The 20,734-nt window shown below is 40.7% G+C and overlaps 1 protein-coding gene across 3 annotated transcripts in view; it reads left to right on the top strand.

Moving 5' to 3' along the window:
- The window catches only part of LOC126189027 (uncharacterized), a 212,922-nt gene that overhangs the window by 94,545 nt on the left and 97,643 nt on the right, over nt 1-20,734 (top strand). For all 3 annotated transcript variants that reach the window (XM_049930859.1, XM_049930858.1, XM_049930857.1), the window contains exon 11: nt 1,584-1,747. In XM_049930859.1, the coding sequence (XP_049786816.1) occupies nt 1,584-1,747 (164 nt within the window). The remainder of the gene's footprint in view (nt 1-1,583; nt 1,748-20,734) is intronic.

The following is a 20,734-nucleotide window of genomic DNA, read 5'->3' as shown; positions in this document are numbered from 1 at the left end:
GAGCCAACCACCACAAGTTGAGAGACAAACAAAAAGTGAGAAACTTACTCTTTGTTAGTGCCAATATGTTTGTTTTTCCTCTGTGCACACATTTACGCAATTCTGGAAATTTTGAAGACATTTCATTAGCTTTTCCACATTTAAATTTACTTATGGGCCACAGAGTAGTGTAGAAGTAAGACATGTTGTTCTGAAATAGGGTGGAAGAACACACAAATCAGTGTACTTATGTCAATGCTTCAGAAAGAACATTTCTGATCTAGGAAAAAAACTACTTGCAAAATGCTTTGCATACATTAGGCTACTATTTGTTGTGTTTACTGATGGATGATCTTGTATATATATATTTTCTCCTGTTGCCACTTGGTGAGTAGATTTTTTTTTATCTATCTAGTTACTTTCATGTCAAAAATTGATTATTTTTGTTGATATATTAGTGCCTGTTTCCTACAGAGTGAGATGGTGCAGAGGTAATACTGGTCTTGCATTTGGGAGGAGTGGGGTTCAAGTCCCTGTCCAGTTATCTAGGTTTTCATTTTCTGTGGTTTCCATAAATTGTTGAGCAGAATGCCAAGCACAAATATTAAATTTGTACAATTTACTTGTCTTTTGTTGTTGCATACCTTGACTCAACCCACATCCTTCAAGGTTCTCCTTGATGGGATCTATATTTGATGTCTGATGGATTGATTGGACACTGTCTGAACCTTCAATGGCCTTACTGTCAACAAGATTTTAATCCATAATCTTTTTTTCAACCTTCCTGTCTAACACTGAAGATTAGATGGGTAGACCACATAACTAATGAGGAAGTATTGAATAGGATTGGGGAGAAGAGAAGTTTGTGGCACAACTTGACCAGAAGAAGGGATCGGTTGGTAGGACATGTTCTGAGGCATCAAGGGATCACCAATTTAGTATTGGAGGGCAGCGTGGGGGGTAAAAATCGTAGGGGGAGACAAAGAGATGAATACACTAAGCAGATTCAGAAGGATGTAGGTTGCAGTAGGTACTGGGAAATGAAGAATCTTGCACAGGATAGAATAAATAGCATGGAGAGCTGCATCAAACCAGTCTCAGGACTGAAGACCACAACAACATCAACCTGTCTAACACTTACTCAAATAACATGACCAAGAGGAAGATAGAGAATTTATTGGTGTTCTTCCATAGAGGTTCCGTTATTCCTTTGCTAGGTTGCTTCTATTTCATCTCCATGCTTTCTGTGATGTAAATTAAAGTAGCAGTTCTACTACACTGTTGCTTCAGTTCCATTATATTTGCCTTGTGATGTAGATATTGCAGTCAATTGTTTCAATAAGTTGGGGGGTTGATATTTTAGGTTAAAAAAATAAAATAAAAATTGCATTGAAGTATAAAATTTTGGAATTAATAGTTTATAAGTCAGTTTGCCTGTGGAAGGAACCAAAAAAGAGATTGGTGTGTGCTTTTGCCAGCTGTTAAAGGTCTTTACAAATATTTTTGTCTTACACAGGATTGATCAATTCAGCTCATTTAAGTGTTCCGTGCTGTCTTATTTTGCAGGTTGGAATAGTTCATTGCTTTTGTTTGGTTTCTTACAGGTCAAGATTGTTCTGAAAATTGATAGTAGGCAATATATGGTACACAAAGCTGAAAATGAGGAAAAAATTATACAACTACTTCAGTTTCTACAGAATGAGGGCAACACGGATCCCTGTACTCCAGAAGTAGGGAAACTTTGTGTTGCATCATATGAAGGCATTTGGTAAGTTTTTCTACTATTTCATATGAACCATGAACCATTATTTTTAGCTGAACAGTAGTGTTTCTCCATCGATATTGTGAGAAAGGATTCAAGGTCGCTGTTTGTACGCAGAGATTACACAAGCCACCGACAGAAAATCTTTAAAGTTGGTTAGCAGTAAAGGAGACTCCTTACGAATTGCAGGAGTGTAGAGTCATTGATAGAACGTGCGTGTGTGGGCGTGCGCGCGCAAACACACACACACACACACACACACACACACACACACACACAAACTATTCAATTGGCACAGTGTAGGAGCACAGGCTTTGTGTGTGTGTGTGTGTGTGTGTGCGTGTGTGTGCGTGTGTGTGCGTGCGCGCTTTCTAATCAGAATTATTGAAGTAAGGCATCTGTCTAAAAAGTTAATGTTACACCTATTCTAAACTTATGCAATTGTCTACATTATTTTGATGTTACAAAAAGAAATAAAATAAACAAAATGGTATTGCTTGCATTAATTTTTATCTTCACTGCTTTTTTTTGTTTACTTAAAGTTTCATCTTGTGTATCACTATTTTGAATCATCATCATCATCACCATCACCATCATCCTAACAGGCCCGCTAAGAACTTACATCTTTGTTGTCACAAATATTTTGCTATTTCCTCTGAATATGTTGCGATTTCGGAGATTGTGGTTATGGTAGAGCCAGAGAACACAACTGTTTTTTTCTGAACACACAGCTGATTTCTTGTGTACACAAATGTGATAATGTTAGTGTCTCTTGCTTCTGGCTATATTTTCTGCTCGCTGCTCTCTCATTTGCTTTGTAGAACTGGCAGCTGACAAACCCCCTATCGTGTGTCGACAACATGGCTACACGAAATACGCGAACACACTACTGGCCCCAATCTAGACTTTTAGCCATTCCTCCTGAAATGTATGCTATTGTTGAGTAGTTATCCAATTTGAAAGTCAGTTTGATTCCGAATACAAATGGATTCAGGCAAACTGCAGTTCAAAAATGGCAGATGTTCATAAAAAGCCAAAGCACACAGTACAGATTCACATGGTTTATGGCATAATGAAATTCGCTGCCCGCTAACCACTCCCCTCACCGCAGTCATAGCAGTTCCTCCTCCAACCCTACCATACTGCTGTGCTTGAGCACTAGTGAGATGTGGACAGCAATATCTTCTAGGGTGCAAGGTTGTGTGTAACAATAGAAAATAATATACAAGTAAAAGATGGCAATCAGGATTCATTGCCATTCTCGAACTGGTGCTCATCCTGCGGTGTAGTGCCGTCTGTTGGTACTATCTCCACAATAGGTCTTTCCGCTGTAATTTATTCTTGCAATTACAGTTGCAGTCTGTGTAATGTAATTTATTTCACCTGTTCGACATTTGGTTCTGGATTAATTTTCTTTCTTATTTCATCTTGAAGTCACCATATTGTTCTAAATATGATTAAAAACTGGTGATGTTTTTCCCAAGTAGTCTAATACGTAAACAGTGATTGAATTTTTCACTTACATCCCACTTTGCAAATCACTACAGTTCCTCATAAACAAGCAGAGTACTGAATTGGGTTCAGAATCAAGTAAAGTTTTTTGAAAAAAATGATGAATGTTACCTGTACTTAAAAGCTGCATAAATGTGTGCATACGGTATCCATACATGTACATCTAAATTTACGAGAAATTTTTATTGCAAATCTGTTCAAACACAACAAAAGTTTATAAGTTGACAGAATTAATGCTATTTCCTTGTCAGTGTTTAAGCAGGGCATTAGACTGTTCTAGTGGCTAGTTCGGTTTCTTGCATATCCCTTGCATTGACATGGGCAGCTAAATGTTATATGATTGTTCAAGAAAGATTGATACTGTATTGACTGCCTTGACATATCAAGGAAATCTCAAGACCCTTAAAATGAAAGCATTGTTTGCTAAGCCCTGCCCTTCAGAACACTTCAAGATAAATTTGTACAAAACTTCAATAGCCAAAGCTTCATCTGTAAATGTAAGACAGTCCGTGTATTAATCTATTAGACAATGTAAAAATGTTGACCTCAGTAGCAATTATTTTAATCTGCGAATATAAGACTACCCCGTATTTTCTGAATGACAAATTTGGGAAAAAAACCTTGTCTTAGAGTACATAACGTATATTTCATTAAAGTGCCATACTCTCATGGCTTTTAATGTGCTGAATCGACAAAAAGCGGTATCACCCGTCATATTTTTATACGAGGGTGAGTCATATGTAAACCTTAAATTAGTAATGGGTCATTCCATGTCAATTCAACCAATTTGAGAAAATGTTCCAGCTGATAGTCTGAGATTTGGCTGAAATTTAGTGCACCAATGCTACCAAGTGTGGAACACTCACTTAAAAAATTTTAAGTTCCCCTGCCAATTAGTTCCAGATTTATGACTTGTGAAACAAGGTGGCGTGACCCGGAAATTGCAACCCGCATCTGGCAATCTATTTTCAGACCCAACTTCAGGTTTTAATAACTTTGGAACTATTCCGCACAGTCCAGAGGAATTTCTACAACCCAGTAACATCCACTTAGAGAACACACTCTATGAATCAAAACACAAACAACATATTTCTGAGGGAAAATAAAAAATTCCAAAATGTGATTAAAAAATGTAATAAGTTAAAAGGTACATATTGTAGGTGCCCCTTATGCCAAATATAATTCACTCAAAAAGGGTATAATTTTTTTGTGGTAAGCTTAATGTGGCCTAAACACACACAGAACTCATCTTGCCCATATCAGTCACACAAACAGAGTTACATGCACACGAAAATACAAAAATTTGAAAAATTACCTGAAAAACATGGATTTTCGAAGTGTGGTAGCACAAAAGGGACAAGTGATAACCAAGCCAAATTTCAAACACTGCATAAGTAGACCATAATATAATATGTGACAAAATTTCTGCATGTTATTGCAAGGCATTTGTGTACAATAAAAGTTGACAGAGATGTAAATGATGTCAAAGTTAGCGTAAGGAGGGCTATGCTAGAAGCGTACAGTGAATTCGAAAGTAAAATTCTATATACCGACTTAACAGAAAATCCTAGGAAGCTCTGGTCTTACCTTAAATCAGTAAGTGGATTGAAACAGCATATCCAGACACTCTGGGATGATAATGGAACTCAGAGGAGGATACGTGTAAAGCATCAAAAAGCTCTTCCATGTATGTCTCACCGTGAGCTATTTCACGTTGAATGGCGATTTCTAGGAACAGCTGGAAGGGGTCGCCATGGGTAGTCCTCCCAGTCCAGTGGTTGCCAACTTCTTCGTGGAACAATTCGAAGCACAGGCACTGGACTTGGCGACTTGCAAACCTAAGGTGTGGTACAGGTACGTCGGTGATACTTTCGTGGTGTGGAGCCATGGTGAAGAACAGCTCGGTGACTTCCTAAGACACTTGAACAGCCTCCATGCAAACATAACATTTACCATGGAAGTAGAAAAGGACAAGAAACTGCCATTTCTAGATGTGCTGATCACAAGGGACGGCGAAAACGTGGGACACAGCGTGTATCGAAAACCGACACACACGGACCGATACCTGCACAAACTTTCAAACCACCACCCGAGCTAGAAAAGAGGCATGATTAGTATGCTCATAACGAGAGCAGGACGAATATGTGAGCCGCAACACCTCAAAAGAGAAATGCAACACCTGGAAACTGTTCTGAGGAGCAATGGGTACTCCACAAATAACATTAGAAGTGTAACAGAGCTAAACACTCGGCGAAGTAAGGAACCAGAAAAAGAAATGTCGGGTACGGCCTTTCTGCCATACATTCCCAGAGTGACGGACAGAATCGGCCATATATTGCGCAAACATGGCGTAAAGACGATTTTCAAACAGGCAAGGAAGATAAGAGTGTCTTAGATCAACGAAGGAGAAAAGAGACCCAATTGCAATGTCGGGAATATACCGTATACCATGCTCATGCGAAAAAGTTTGTCGGAATGACTGGACGATCCGTTAACACCAGGATCAAAGAGCATAAGCGACATTGCAGGTTGGGGCAGGTGGAGAAATCGGCCGTGGTAGAGCACGCACTGAATGAGACCGACCACGTAATAAAATTCGCCAACATGGAAGTTCTGGCTGTAGAGAAGCACTATCACACGCGCTTGTTCAGAGAAGCTGTAGAAATACAAAAACACGCGAACAGTTTCAACAAGAAAGAGGAAAGCCTTAAGGTAAACAGATCCTGGCTTCCCGTACTGCAGCGAACGACCGTCGCAGGTAGCAAGAGGAGAACCGCTCCGGAAATGACCGCGGAGAAGCCCTCGGACGTTGGCGTGCCAGGTACATATAGTCTGCGGCCGCGAGCTCGGCCCCAGTTCACCACCGGCAATGGAGGGTGAAGCTTTGACAATGCCAGCCACTCGAGCTGGTGAAACGTCAGAAAAATCATTAGTTGAATGTCGGCCGAAGAACCCGAGACAGAAGCCAATAGGCAGTTCGTCAACAAGTGGCCACGAAAGCCTTAACAATTTTGTATTAGAAAATTGCAGCGAAATGCAGGAACATCTGCAACAGATTGGCACGTGTTGCAGGGAGTGGCAACTGACCCTTAACATAGACAAATGTAATGTATTGCAAATACATAGAAAGTAGGATCCTTTATTGTATGGTTATATGATAGCGGAACAAACACTCGTAGCAGTTACTTCTGTAAAATATCTGGGAGTATGCGTACGGAACGATTTGAAGTAGAATGATCATATAAAATTAATTGTTGGTAAGGCGGGTGCCAGGTTGAGATTCATTTGGCTGAGCGGTTCTAGGCGCTACAGTCTGGAACCGTGCGAGCGCTACGGTCGCAGGTTCGAATCCTGCCGTGGGCGAATACATAAAAAGTAGGATCCTTTATTGTATGGTTATATGATAGCGGAACAAACACTGGTAGCAGTTACTTCTGTGAAATATCTGGGAGTATGCGTATGGAACGATTTGAAGTAGAATGATCATATAAAATTAATTGTTGGTAAGGCGGGTGCCAGGTTGAGATTCATTTGGCTAAGCGGTTCTAGGCGCTACAGTCTGGAACCACGCGAGCGCTACGGTCGCAGGTTCGAATCCTGCCGCGGGCATGGATGTGTGTGACGTCCTTAGGTTAGTTAGGTTTAAGTAGTTCTAAAATCTAGGGGACTGATGACCTCAGAAGTCAAGTCCCATAGTGCTCAGAGCCATTTGACCCATTTTTTGAGATTCATTGGGAGAGTCCTTAGAACATGTAATCCATCAACAAAGGAGCTGGCTTACAAAACACTCGTTTGACCTATACTTGAGTATTGCTCATCAGTGTGGGATCTGTACCAGGTCGGGTTGACAGAGTAGATAGAGCAGATCCAATGAAGAGCAGCGCGTTTTGTCACAGGGTTATTTGGTAAGCGTGATAGCGTTACGGAGATGTTTAGCAAACTCAAGTGGCAGAGTCTGCAAGAGAGGCGGTCTGCATCGCGGTGTAGCTTGCTGTCCAGGTTTCGAGAGGGTTTGTTTCTGGATGAGGTATCGAATATATTGCTTCCCCCTACTTATACCTCCCGAGATCATGAATGTAAAATTAAAGAGATTCGAGCGCGCACGGAGGCTTTCCGGCAGTCGTTCTTCCCGTGAACCACACGCAACAGGAACAGGAATTGGAGGTAATGCAGTGGCACGTAAAGTGCCTTCCGCCACACACCGTTGGTTGGCAGAGTACAAATGTAAATGTAGATGTAGATGTATTTGGTTACGTTTCTTTTAACACGATTTAGGAAGTAATAGTGATGATGCAGACAGCTTGTTTCAGATAAAGCTGCAGCAATTGTTGGTAACCATTAGGCAACAGAAACTTAAACAATGGTAGTTTTCAGGGACCGAATGAGTCATTGTTAGGCAGGAACAACAAAGGAAACAAGCAACAATTACAAGTTAGTCATGTTTCTAAGATTCTAGTTCAGACTGGTCACTACTGTTGTGGAAAGTCAGTATGGAGGCAGAAGAGTGTACTAGTGGTGCTTTTGTTCAAACAAGTTGCAGTATTGGTAGAGCACAAGCACCTGAATGTCATAAAACAACATATGGAACAAAATCTGTCATTCACTTTGTACTGTATGATCTGGATGAATCGGACCAAGATTTGTTGCTGTGGAGATCTGGGATACACCCTGTGGGCAAAAGAAGTACAGTTCCAGGAAACTTTAGTGTTTGTTATCATCATATGAAAGTGTTTCTGGATAAGTATTCTTTCCTACAAAGAAGTTGTTTTGATCCATTTCGGATTCATAAGAAGACAGTGAAGTGTAGCCTCAGAGAAATTGATATAAAATCAGTATTGAAAGTGAATCGATGCATGGGACTTAACATGAAACCAGGACAAAAGTCATGTTCCAGGTGTGTTACACTGCTAAAAAATGAAGAATATTCTGATAATTTACATGACAGTGATGAAAAGTATCTGTCACCTACAACCACAGCGGATGAGCAGTTAAATACTTCAGTGACTGCTCTTGGTTTGTCTCCCATGAAGACACACAAAGTTGGAAAAGGAAGAGGCCCAGCTATGGTAGAAGAAAACTACAAGAAGCTCAAATGGAATTAAAACATAAAATAGCTGACACACTAATCTTGGAAGAGGAAGAACTATCTGCTCCAAAGGAACAGAAATCATGCCAGAAATGCTCTGATTTGGACAAAATTGTGCATGATTTGAAAGAAAAATGTGCCATATCCACACGCCAGAAAAAAGTAGCTATTCTTACCCTTGCACCTTCCAGATGGTCTATTGACTACACTGCAAAGGAATTCAATGTTTCTACATATATGGTAAAACAAGCTAGGAAAATAAAAGCAACCCAAGGAGTGCTTCCACAACTTCAGCAGGCTCAGGGTAAGCAATTGAGTTCAGAAATAAAGGTGCTAGTGTTGGAGTTTTATGAAAATAATGACTACAGCCGAATAATTGCTGGAAAAAAAAAGACTATGTAATGGTGAAAATGAGAAATGTACATGTACAGATGCAAAAAAGACTGTTGCTATGCAACATATCAGAACTATATGTAGAATTCAAGGAAAAGTATCCCAATACCAAAGTAGGTTTATCATCTTTTTTCAATCTTCGGCCAAAATGGGTTGTGCCTGTAAGTGCAAGGGGCACACACAATGTTTGTATGTGAGACCCATCAAAATGCTAAGCTGATGTTTGCTGCTATAAAGGATTCTGGTCTGGATTACAAAGGTGCAATGAAGCTGCTAGTGTGTGACTTCAGTTCCTACCAGTGCATGATACACAGGGGTGAAAAGTTGTCATGGTAAGGCAAATCTTGCAGAACATATGAATAACAAACTGTATGGTGAACTCCTTATGGATGATGATGAACTTGTTTCTTATAAACAATGGACACACATGGATCACACAAGTCTTGAAACAAAGCAAAGTACAGTGGAAGATTTTGTTGAAATGTGTTGTCAAAAAACAGACAAACTGACCACACACAGCTTCACAGCAACAGCACAATCGGCTTATCTCCAATTTTGTAAGGATAATTTGAAACATGACAAAATTATAGTAATACTAGACTTTTCTGAAAATTATGCATTCTGAAAATTATGCACTTGTAGTTCAAGATGCCATCCAAGGATATCATTGGGACAATAGTCAAGCAACTCTCCAGCCATTTGCGATTTACTATAGAGGTGAATCGGGTGATGTGTCTGTCATGAACCTGTGCGTTTTTAGTGACTTTAATTCATGCCCACATTCGCACTGTCGTGGCATATGTGAAAAACAAGCTGCCTCACATACAATGTGCGTAATACTTCAGTGATGGGGCAGCTAGTCAGTACAAAAACTGTAAAAATCTCAAAAATTTATGCATGCATTACCACGATTTTCAGATTCACGCAGAATGGAATTTTTTTGCAAAAAGTCATGGTAAAAATGTATGTGATGGTATTGGTGCTACCATTAAGCACATGCCATCACGGGCTAGACTGCAGCACCCTACAAAAGGTCACATTCTAACATCTCTTCAATTATTTACTTGGGTACAGAAAAATATCTCTGGCATACAGTCATTCTGTGCTTTGAAAGATGAGGTGAAATCAGTCAAAGAGTTGCTAAAAAGCAGACTAGAACACGTTAAAACTGTTGCAGGCACAAGGAGCCATCATCACTTCTCTCCAGCGGACTCTGACAATGTGCAGATGAGCAGACTGTCCAGTTATAACTATAGGTTCATGCACAACATGTGTCTTCACAGTGTGTCTGGCTCAGGATTCAGAAGCAAAAGCAGCAACATACAACCAGGTTGCTATGTTATTGCTGTTTATGATGACAAATTGTACTTACGATGTGTTGCAGAGTGCTGTAAAGCAGAAGGTGATGTATTTGTGAACTTCATGGCACCAGCAAGATCATTTCATTGGCCACGTTTGGCAGAGAGGTGTTGGATTCCTTGTGAACATATTCTTATGACAGTTCCAGTTCCTACCACAGTGTCAGGAAGACAGTACAATTTGCCACTCAATGTACAGAGTACAGTAGCTAAAGTGTGGGAGAACTTCTGTTCGAAGCAAAATCGACTGGTTTTTAGCAGTTAAGGTGCAGTAAACATTAATAATAGGTTGTGTTAATCTGTCTATATGTTGTTGATTAGTGATTAAACAGTTGTGGAACAGGATAAGAAGAGGCAGAACAGTTTACGATATGTTTTTACAAAATTGTATTGTGGAACAACGGCCACATCACCAAATACATGTCAACTTCCATTGTACACAAATGTCTTGCAATAACATGCTGAAATTTTGAGATATATATCATTATGGTCTACTTACGCAGTGTGTGAAACTTGGCTTGGATACCACTTGTCCCTTTTGTGCTACCACACTTCGAAAATCCATGTTTTTCAGGTAATTTTTGTATTATCGTGTGCATGTAACTCTGTTTGTGTGACTGATATGAGCATGATGAGTTCTGTGTGTTTAAGCCACATTACGCTTACCACAAAAAATTTATACCCTTTTTGAGTGAATTATGTTTGGCATAGAGGGCACATACAATATGTACCTTTTAACGTATTATATTTTTTAATCACATTTTGGAATTTTTTATTTTCCCTCAGAAATATGTTGTTATTGTTTTGATTCGTGGAGTGTGTTCTCTAAATGGATGTTACTGGGTTGTAAAAATTTCTCTGAACTGTGTTGAATAGTTCCAAAGTCATTAAGACCTGAAGTTGGATCTGAAGATACATTGCCAGATGCGGGTTGCAATTTCCGGGTCACGCCACCTTCTTTCACAAGTCATAATTCTGGAACTAACTGGCAGGGGAAACTAATACTTTGTACATGAGTGTTCCACATATGGTAGAATTAGTGTACTGAATTTCAGTCAAATCTGAGACTGAGCTGGAGCCCCTGGTTGAACTGACATGAAATGACACTAGCAACAAATAAAAATTCCACACTGTTACCTTGTAATTGGTGAGCGTGCTACAAACAGCGTGCAGAAAGGCCCGTAGGTGGCAGTACAGTGCGGATGCACATGTACCATCGCAGTATCAGTATAAAGATGGCTGCCCCACTTGCGACTTGCACCAGGGAAGAACAGCGTTCTGTTATTTGGTTTTTGCGTAGTGAAGGTGAGAAACCTATTGAAATTCATCGCCGAATGAAGGTTCAGTATGGTGATGAATGTTTTGTCACAGCAACAAGTCTACGAATGGAGTAGGAAGTTCGCAAATGGTGTGACTTCAGTGGAAGATGCTCCTCGTCCAGGTCAGGCACAACGAGTTGACTACACGGAACATTGCAGCAGTTGAAGCCATAGTGAAGGAAAACCGCTGAGTGACACTGAATGATATTGCACCATGTTTACAGATTAGTCATGGGTCAGCACACCACATTGTGCATGATGTGCTGCAGTTTCACAAAGTGTCTGCAAGATGGGTGCCATGGCAGCTGACTCCTGAAATGAGAGAACGACATGTCGATGCTTGTGAAGAGCTTCTTCGGCGCTTTGAACGAGAAGGTGATGGCTTCCTTGCAAGAATCGTTACTGGGGATGAAACCTGGGTTCACTTCCACCAACCGGAAACAAAGAGAGCGAGCAAGGAATGGCGCCATTCCTCATCACCAAAACCAATGAAGTTCTGAGCAGAACCATCAGCAGGGAAGGTTGTGCTGACACTCTTTTGGGACATGCCTAGAGGGATCACTGTTACCAGTGCATCATACTCAGATCTCCTAAAAAATCATCTGCGGCCTGCAATCAAATCAAAGCGACATGGATTGCTGTCAGTAGGTGCCCTTTTGCAACATGACAATGCAAGGCCCCACACTGGCCATACAACAGTTGCAACAATCACAGACCTGCATTTTAAGTGTCTACCTAATCCACCATACTTACTAGACCTTGGCCCCAAGTGATTTTCATATGTTTGGACCACTCGGATGCAATGGGAGGAAAGAAGTTCCGTTCTGATGAAGAGGTACGCCACGCGGTGCATGAGTGGTTGTGCGGACTATCAAAATAATTTTTTTTCTAAAGGAATTAGTGCACTTAATAAGTGCTGGAGGACTTGCATTGAGCGTGAGGGCGATTATGTTAAGTGATACAACTTTGTACCTCATCTGTACAATAAATAATATTTAAAAAAATATTTAAGGTTTTCATTTGACTCGTCCTCGTAATTTGGACTCAATATTTAAAATATATATTTTTTTTAGTGTAAAATTTTCAGTGTTGGTTATTTCAGGTGTTACATAATAACATAAGCACTATGATAAACTCATTGGTTCTTCTTTTTGAGCAAAGAGCCATGTGTATCTGTGGAGAGGAAAACTTGTTACAACCTCTAGACATTAAGTTCGGTGTAATGAAACTGTTCGTGAAAATTTTACCCAAACATGGATAATGTTTAAAGTATTTCTCCATAAAGTTTCATCATCTATCAGAAGCTAAGATGCTTGTTCATTGAATCTGACATTAGAAAAATTTCCAATTAAATTGACTGAGATAGTCTTCGATATCATTAAAAGATGTTTTTGGTATACTCTTAGACAGTAAAAGGTGCTAAAAGGTGCACCTAGTATGTTCCGATTGTAATGAAACAGTGGGAAAGTTCATGAAGTCAGGCTGTTTAATGAGTCTCAGGAGTCACTGTGAACTATAATTAGATTTCCTCGCCTGAGAATATGTGTGATACCTGTGAAGAACCAGGTTAATGCTTCTATCAAGATAAGAAAGTGATCGAAAATACAAGATCAGGGTTGTTGCAGGGTTGATGGTGGGAGACTACGGTTGATCACTTCTGTAAGACATTCATAGGAGAAAAAGGTAAATATTATGTTTTCAGAAGAAGACAGAAAGAAAATATAAGCCAATAGCTGTGCACTTCCTATCTGATGTTTCCATGTTTATAATTCAATAAAATATCTGCTGAAATTAACATAAACAATGTTCCAATTCCATGATTTTGCCAATCTTGAAGTTTATGACGAAGTCACCTTGTGACAAAATAGTTTCTGATAGAGAGAAACTGACATCAGATATGGATTCGGTGCTCGATACATCATTTGACTGATATATTACCCAGCAAAAAGTGATAATTTTTTTTTCCTGCATTGCACTTAGTCACAGAAAATTTTGTGTTGTGGTCATCCACAGATGTAGAATTGTATCATGATGAAAAAGACCATTTCAGCTGTATAATAAATATTTATTTATGAACCAACTAGTTTCACGCCATCTATTCTTGAAATCCAGCTCAAATGCAATAGATCTATTATCTGCAGTGACATTCGAAAATTTTTACTAGATCGGGACTTGAACCTGGAGTTACTCATAACTTATTTCAAGTGATGTCCAGTAGAGAAGCCAGCATTCTGTGTCCAGTTGTAATAAAAATATTCAATCATCAAGAAGTTTAGGTCTAGGGTTAGCGTCTTGATCGAAGGTTCGAACCCTGCCACCACTTAAATTTTGAATAGAAATGATTAGCAGTGGCGGCCAAAGACTTCCGGCATAAGAAGTCATCCTTTATTCAGCCAATGGCCATGTCAAAGAAGGCAGAGGAGCGGACAGAGGGTCAGGGCATTCTCTTACTTTGGTGTAGGAAACTGACACTAAAAGTGGAAGAATCGGCAATGATTAATGGAATGGGGATGCAGAAGGCAATGGAAACTACTACATTAAAGACAAATAATGTGTTTCCACAGGACGTGTGGCCTATAATCGAAAGTGTGTCATGATGATCTCGCCATTGGCAAAAGATTTCTGAACAGTCCCCCATTCAACTCTGGGAGGGGACTGCCAAGAAGGAGATGACAATGAGAAAAAGATAAAATCACCAACGGAAAGATAACGTTCTATGACTCAGGGTGTGGAATGTCAGAAGCTTGAACGTGGCAGGGAAGCTAGAAAATCTGAAAAGGGAAATGCAGAGCCTCAATCTGATACAAGTGAAATAGAAAGCAGACAAGGATTTCTGTTCGGATGAGTATAGGGTAATATCAATGGCAGCAAAAAAAATGGAAATGTCGTGTGGCTAGGGCCTCCCGTCAGGTAGACCGTTCGCCGGTGCAGGTCTTTCGATTTGACGCCACTTCGGCGACCTGCGCGGCGATGGGGATGAAATGACGACGATTAGCACAACACAACAGCCAGTCCCTGAGCGGAGAAAATTTCCGACCCAGCCGGGAATCGAACCCGGGCCCTTAGGATTGACAGTCTGTCACGCTGACCACTCAGCTACCGGGACGGACATCAATGGCAGCAGAAAACATTATAACAGGATTAGCATTCATTATGAGTAGGAAGGTAGAGTACAGTGTGTGTTGCTGTGAACAGGTCAGTGACAGGGCGGTTCTCATCTGAATCAACAGCAAACACTGACAACTTTAGTTCAGTTATACATACCTACATCGCAACGGAAGATTGAGAGATCAAATACCTGAAGATATTGAATGGGTAATTCAGTATGCAAAGTGAGATGAAAATCTAATGGTAATGGGGGACTGGAAGGTGGTTGTAGGGGAAGGAGTAGAAGAAGGGCGACAGGAGGATATGAGCTTGGTACACGGAATTATAGCAGAAAGATAGAGTTCTTCAGTAAATTTTGACAAGTAACTGCGAATACTCCGTTCAAGAATCACAAGAGGTGGTGGTATACTTGGAGAAGGCTGGGAGATAGGGGAAGATTTCAGTTAGATTACATCATGGTCAGGCAGATTCCGAAATCGGATATTAAATTGTAAGGTGTACCCAGGAACAATTAAATATATGATTTCGGAATCTCTGCCTGACTATGATGTAATTGTAAGGTGTACCCAGGAACACCCCTCCCATGAACCATGGACCTTGCCGTTGGTGGGGAGGCTTGCGTGCCTCAATGATACAGATATCCGTACCGTAGGTGCAACCACAACGGAGGGGTATCTGTTGAGAGGCCAGACAAACGTGTGCTTCCTGAAGAGGGGCAGCAGCCTTCTCAGTAGTTGCAGGGGCAACGGTCTGGATGATTGACTGTAATACGGCCTTGCTGTTGCGGTACTGCGAACGGCCGAAGGCAAGGGGAAACAACAGCCACCATTTTACCCGAGGGCATGCAGCTTTACTGTATGTTTAAATGATGATGGCGTCCTCTTGGGTAAAATATTCCGGAGGTAAAATAGTCCCCCATTCGGATCTCCAGGCGGTGACTACTCATGAGGACATCGTTATCAGGAGAAAGAGAACTGGCGTTCTACGGATCGTAGCGTGGAATGTCAGATCCCTTAATCGGGCAGGTAGGTTAGAAAATTTAAAAAGGGAAATGGATAGGTTAAAGTTAGATATAGTGGAAATTAGTGAAGTTTGGTGGCAGGAGGAACAAGACTTTTAGTCAGGCGAATACAGGGTTATAAACACAAAATCAAATAGGGGTAATGCTGGAGTAGGTTTAATAATGAATAAAAAAAAAAATAGGAGTGCAGGTAAGCTACTACAAACAGCTTAGTGAACGCATTATTGTGGCCATGATACACAAAGCCCACACCTACTGCAGTAGTACAAATTTATATGGCAACTAGCACTGCAGATGATGGAGAAATTGATGAAATGTATGATGAGATAAAAGAAATTATTCAGGTAGTGAAGGGGGACGAAAATTTAATTGTCATGGGTGACTGGAATTCGAGTGTAGGAAAAGGGAGAGAAGGAAACATAGTGGGTGAATATGGATTGGGGGTAAGAAATGAAAGAGGAAGCCGCCTGGTAGAATTTTGCACAGAGCATAACTTAATCATAGGTAACACTTGGTCAAGAATCATGAAAGAAGGTTGTATACTTGGAAAAAGCCTGGAGATACTACAAAGTATCAGATAGATTATATAATGTTAAGACAGAGATTTAGGAACCAGGTTTTAAATTGTGAGACATTTCCAGGGGCAGATGTGGACTCTGACCACAATCTATTGGTTATGAACTGTAGATTAAAACTGAAGAAACTACGAAAAGGTGGGAATTTAAGGAGATGGGACCTGGATAAACTGAAAGAACCAGAGGTTGTAGAGAGTTTCAGGGAGAGCATAAGGGAACAATTGACGGGAATGGGGGAAAGAAGTACAGTAGAAAAAGAATGGGTAGCTTTGAGGGACGAAATAGTGAAGGCAGCAGAGCATCAAGTAGGTAAAAAGACGAGGGCTAGTAGAAATCCTTGGGTAACAGAATTGATACTGAATTTAATTGATGAAAGGAGAAAACACAAAAATGCAGTAAGTGAAGCACGCAAAAAGGAATACAAACGTCTCAAAAATGAGATCAACAGGAAGTGCAAAATGGCTATGCAGGGATGGCTAGAGGACAAATGTAAGGATGTAGAGGCTTATCTCACGAGGGGTAAGATAGATACTGCCTACAGGAAAATTAAAGAGACCTTTGGAGAAAAGAGAACCACTTGCATGAATATCAAGAGCTCTGATGGAACCCCAGTTCTAAGCAAAGAAGGGAAAGCAGAAAGGTGGAAGGAGTATATAGAGGGTCTATACAGGGGCGATGTTGTTGAGGACAATATTATGGAAATGGAAGAGGAGGTAGATGAAGATGAAATGGGAGATATTACACTGCGTGAAGAGTTTGACAGAGCACTGAAAGACCTAAGTCCAAACAAGGCCCCGGGAGTAGACAACATTCCATTAGAAGTACTGACAGCCTTGGGAGAGCCAGTCCTTACAAAACTCTACCATCTGGTGAGCAAGATGTATGAGGCAGGTGAAATTCCCTCAGACTTCAAGAAGAATATAATAATTCCAATCCCAAAGAAAGCAGGTGTTGACAGATGTGAAAATTACTGAACTATGAGTTTAATAAGTTACAGCTGCAAAATACTGACGCGAATTCTTTACAGATGAATGGAAAAACTGGTAGAAGCTGACCTCGGGGAAGATGAGTTTGGATTCCGTAGAAATGTTGGAACACATAAGGCAGTATTGACCCTACGATTTATCTTAGAAGAAAGATTAAGGAAAGGCAAACCTATGTTTCTAGCATTTGTAGACTTAGAGAAATCTTTTGACACTGTTGACTGGCATACTCTCTTTCAAATTCTAAAGGTGGCAGGGGTAAAACACAGGGAGCGAAAGGCTATTTACAATTTGAACAGGAACCAGATGGCAGTTATAAGAGTCGAGGGGCATGAAAGGGAAGCAGTGGTTGGGAAGGGAGTGAGACAGGGTTGTAGCCTCTCCCCGTTCTTATTCAATCTGTATATTGTGCAAGCAGTAAAGGAAACAAAATAAAAATTTGGAGTATTAATTAAAATCAATGGAGAAGAAAACATGAGAAAATACAGTACTGGTACTCAAGAAAATTTACATTCGAATCTCGACATACGAATGTGCATTTAAGCCCAATTATGCATTTTAGTATGGTTCACGAAATTCCGATGAACTTGAAGTGTCCTTTGATGTCTTGTTTCTTTTGTGACATAGTGCAACATCTTTTAATGTTTTACATGTACGAACATACAGGCTTCCTGTGTCATTGTAGCTGTGAAAGAGCGGTGGCACCTGTTATCTGGCGCTCTCTGGAAACTGCTGAAACGAATCAGTTTCTAACAGGTCACGGGAAAACATTGCGGATGGTGATTTGAAAAGCATTACTTTCAAAGTAAATTTCCTTTTACACAAGATGAACTACATGCGAGAATGTACGATGAATTTCTTAAATCACAGAGCGTTAGACTCACAATTAAAAATCAACTCTTTGTGGACAAGAATTTCGAGCCCAGAAGATCAGACATTAACGTCGTTATTATAAATTTCACTGGCACATTTGTGTGATATATCTTTAAAGTATAACACGCGCAAAAAAGATCAAGATTATATGTGGAAGCTTAGCTTCTCTTGCAGCTTATTAATCTTAGAGACTACGATTATATGTGAAACCTCTGCTTTTATTGTAGCAACACCATGTATATTAATTTAAACCATCAACTTTCCTTATTTGTGTGTTTGGGTTACTTAAGAGTGATCTTGCTATTGGCTGACTATATCACGTGTCCTATACTGTCATCAGCTGGCGAGATCACATGACATGAGCTATGACTGGCTGACAAAAGCACGTCACAATCTCGATTTGAATGCCTTGGAAAGTAACATGCGGTGTTTAGTGGAGTTCAAATTTATATCTTCGTAACACGAAAATATGCAGCGTACATGTTGCTGCTGCACATCAAAGATCTTTCCAAAACATGTCCGCCCCCCCCCCCCCCCCCCCCCCCCCAACCCACCCAACCCCCCCCCCCCACCCCCCCCCCAACCCCCCCACCCAACCCCCCCCCCCCCCCCCCCCCCCCCCTCGAGCTCGAGTTTCGTTTTCTAAAGTGCCGGGAAATTCTATGTCGGCGTATAAAACCATAAACATTCAAAAGACTGACAAGTTGTACAGTGCTGAGGAAAAGTATACTCTCACATATCACGGGGAAAAATATATTTTCACCCGAAGAAAGTGTACTTTCAACCGAAAAATCCGGGAATTTTTTTCCTTGTCCATGTATACACCCTGTAAACGCCATGAAGAAAATGATGATGATTTTAGTTCTGACACACATTGTTGTTTGACATTTCCTCTGATGCATTGCACATCATGAGGTTGAGGTTGTGGCAAAGTTAGGAGATGGGTTTAAATTGAGGGTATTAAAACCCTTCTTCTGTCGCAATTCAGGTTGCCAATTTGTCCAAAAGTTAATGATACATTACATCTTTGTCTTATGAGTAGCTTCTTACATTTGAGACCATAGTTGATTTTTGTTGATCACAACTGTTTTCCTACCCATTATTTATTGTAACAATACAGGGTGATTCAAAAAGAATACCACAACTTTAAAAATGTGTATTTAATGAAAGAAACATAATGTAACCTTCTGTTATACATCATTACAAAGAGTATTTAAAAAGGTTTTTTTTTACTCAAAAACAAGTTCAGAGATGTTCAATATGGCCCCCTCCAGACACTCGAGCAATATCAACCCGATACTCCAACTCGTTCCACACTCTCTGTAGCATATCAGGCGTAACAGTTTGGATAGCTGCTGTTATTTCTCGTTTCAAATCATCAATGGTGGCTGGGAGAGGTGGCCGAAACACCATATCCTTAACATACCCCCATAAGAAAAAATCGCAGGGGGTAAGATCAGGGCTTCTTGGAGGCCAGTGATGAAGTGCTCTGTCACGGGCTGCCTGGTGGCCGATCCATCGCCTCGGGTAGTTGACGTTCAGGTAGTTACGGACAGATAAGTGCCAATGTGGTGGCGCTCCATCCTGCTGAAATATGAATTGTTGTGCTTCTTGTTCGAGCTGAGGGAACAGCCAATTCTCTAACATCTCCAGATACTGTAGTCCAGTTACAGTAGCACCTTCGAAGAAAAAGGGACCAAAAACTTTATTGGCTGAAATGGCACAGAAAACGTTTACCTTAGGCGAGTCACGTTCATACTGAGTTGTTTCCCGCGGATTCTCAGTGCCCCATATACAGACATTGTGACGGTTGACTTTCCCGTTAGTGTGGGAAGTTGCTTCATCACTAAACACAATCTTTGAAACGAAAAATTCATCTGTTTCCATTTGAGCAAGGATAAAATCACAGAAATCGATTCTTTTAATCTTATCAGCTGCAGACAGTGCTTGAACCAATTTCAGACGATAAGGTTTCATAACTAACCTTTTTCATAGGACTCTCCATACAGTTGATTGTGGAATTTGCAACTCTCTGCTAGCTCTGCGAGTAGATTTTCCTGGGCTGCGAACAAATGCTTGCTGGATGCGTGCTAAATTTTCAACACTCGTTCTCGGCCATCCAGAACTTTTACCTTTGCACAAACACCCATTCTCTGTAAACTGTTCATACCAACGTTTAATACACCACCTATCAGGAGGTTTAACACCATACTTCGTTCGAAATGCACGCTGAACAATTGTCGTCGATTCACTTCTGCCATACTCAATAACACAAAAAGCTTTCTGTTGAGCGGTCGCCATCTTAGCATCAACTGACACTGACGCCTAGTCAACAGCGCCTCAAGTGAATAAATGTACAACTAAATGAAACTTTATAGCTCCCTTAATTCGCCGACAGATAGTGCTTAGCTCTGCCTTTTGTCATTGCAGAGTTTTAAATTCCTAAAGTTGTGGTATTCTTTTTGAATCACCCAGTATTATGAGAAGGAAAGTTGCTACTCACCATATAATGGAGATGCTGAGATGCAGACAGGCACAACAAAAAGGCTCTCACAATTATAGCTTTCAGCCGTTACGGCCTTTTTCCACAACACACACACACACACACACACACACACACACACACACACACACACACACACGCTTACAGTCTCAGGCAACTGAAACCACACTGTGAGCAGCAGCACCAGTGCATGATGGGAGTGGCATGTAGGTGGGAGTAGGAGGAAGCTGGAGCGGAGAGGGGGAGGGATAGTATGATGGGG

The sequence above is a fragment of the Schistocerca cancellata genome, chromosome 5 (genome assembly GCF_023864275.1).
Source record: "Schistocerca cancellata isolate TAMUIC-IGC-003103 chromosome 5, iqSchCanc2.1, whole genome shotgun sequence".
Lineage (NCBI taxonomy): Eukaryota > Metazoa > Arthropoda > Insecta > Orthoptera > Acrididae > Schistocerca > Schistocerca cancellata.
Note: the sequence above shows the minus strand (reverse complement) of the source record. Positions and strands in the feature narration are given on the sequence as shown.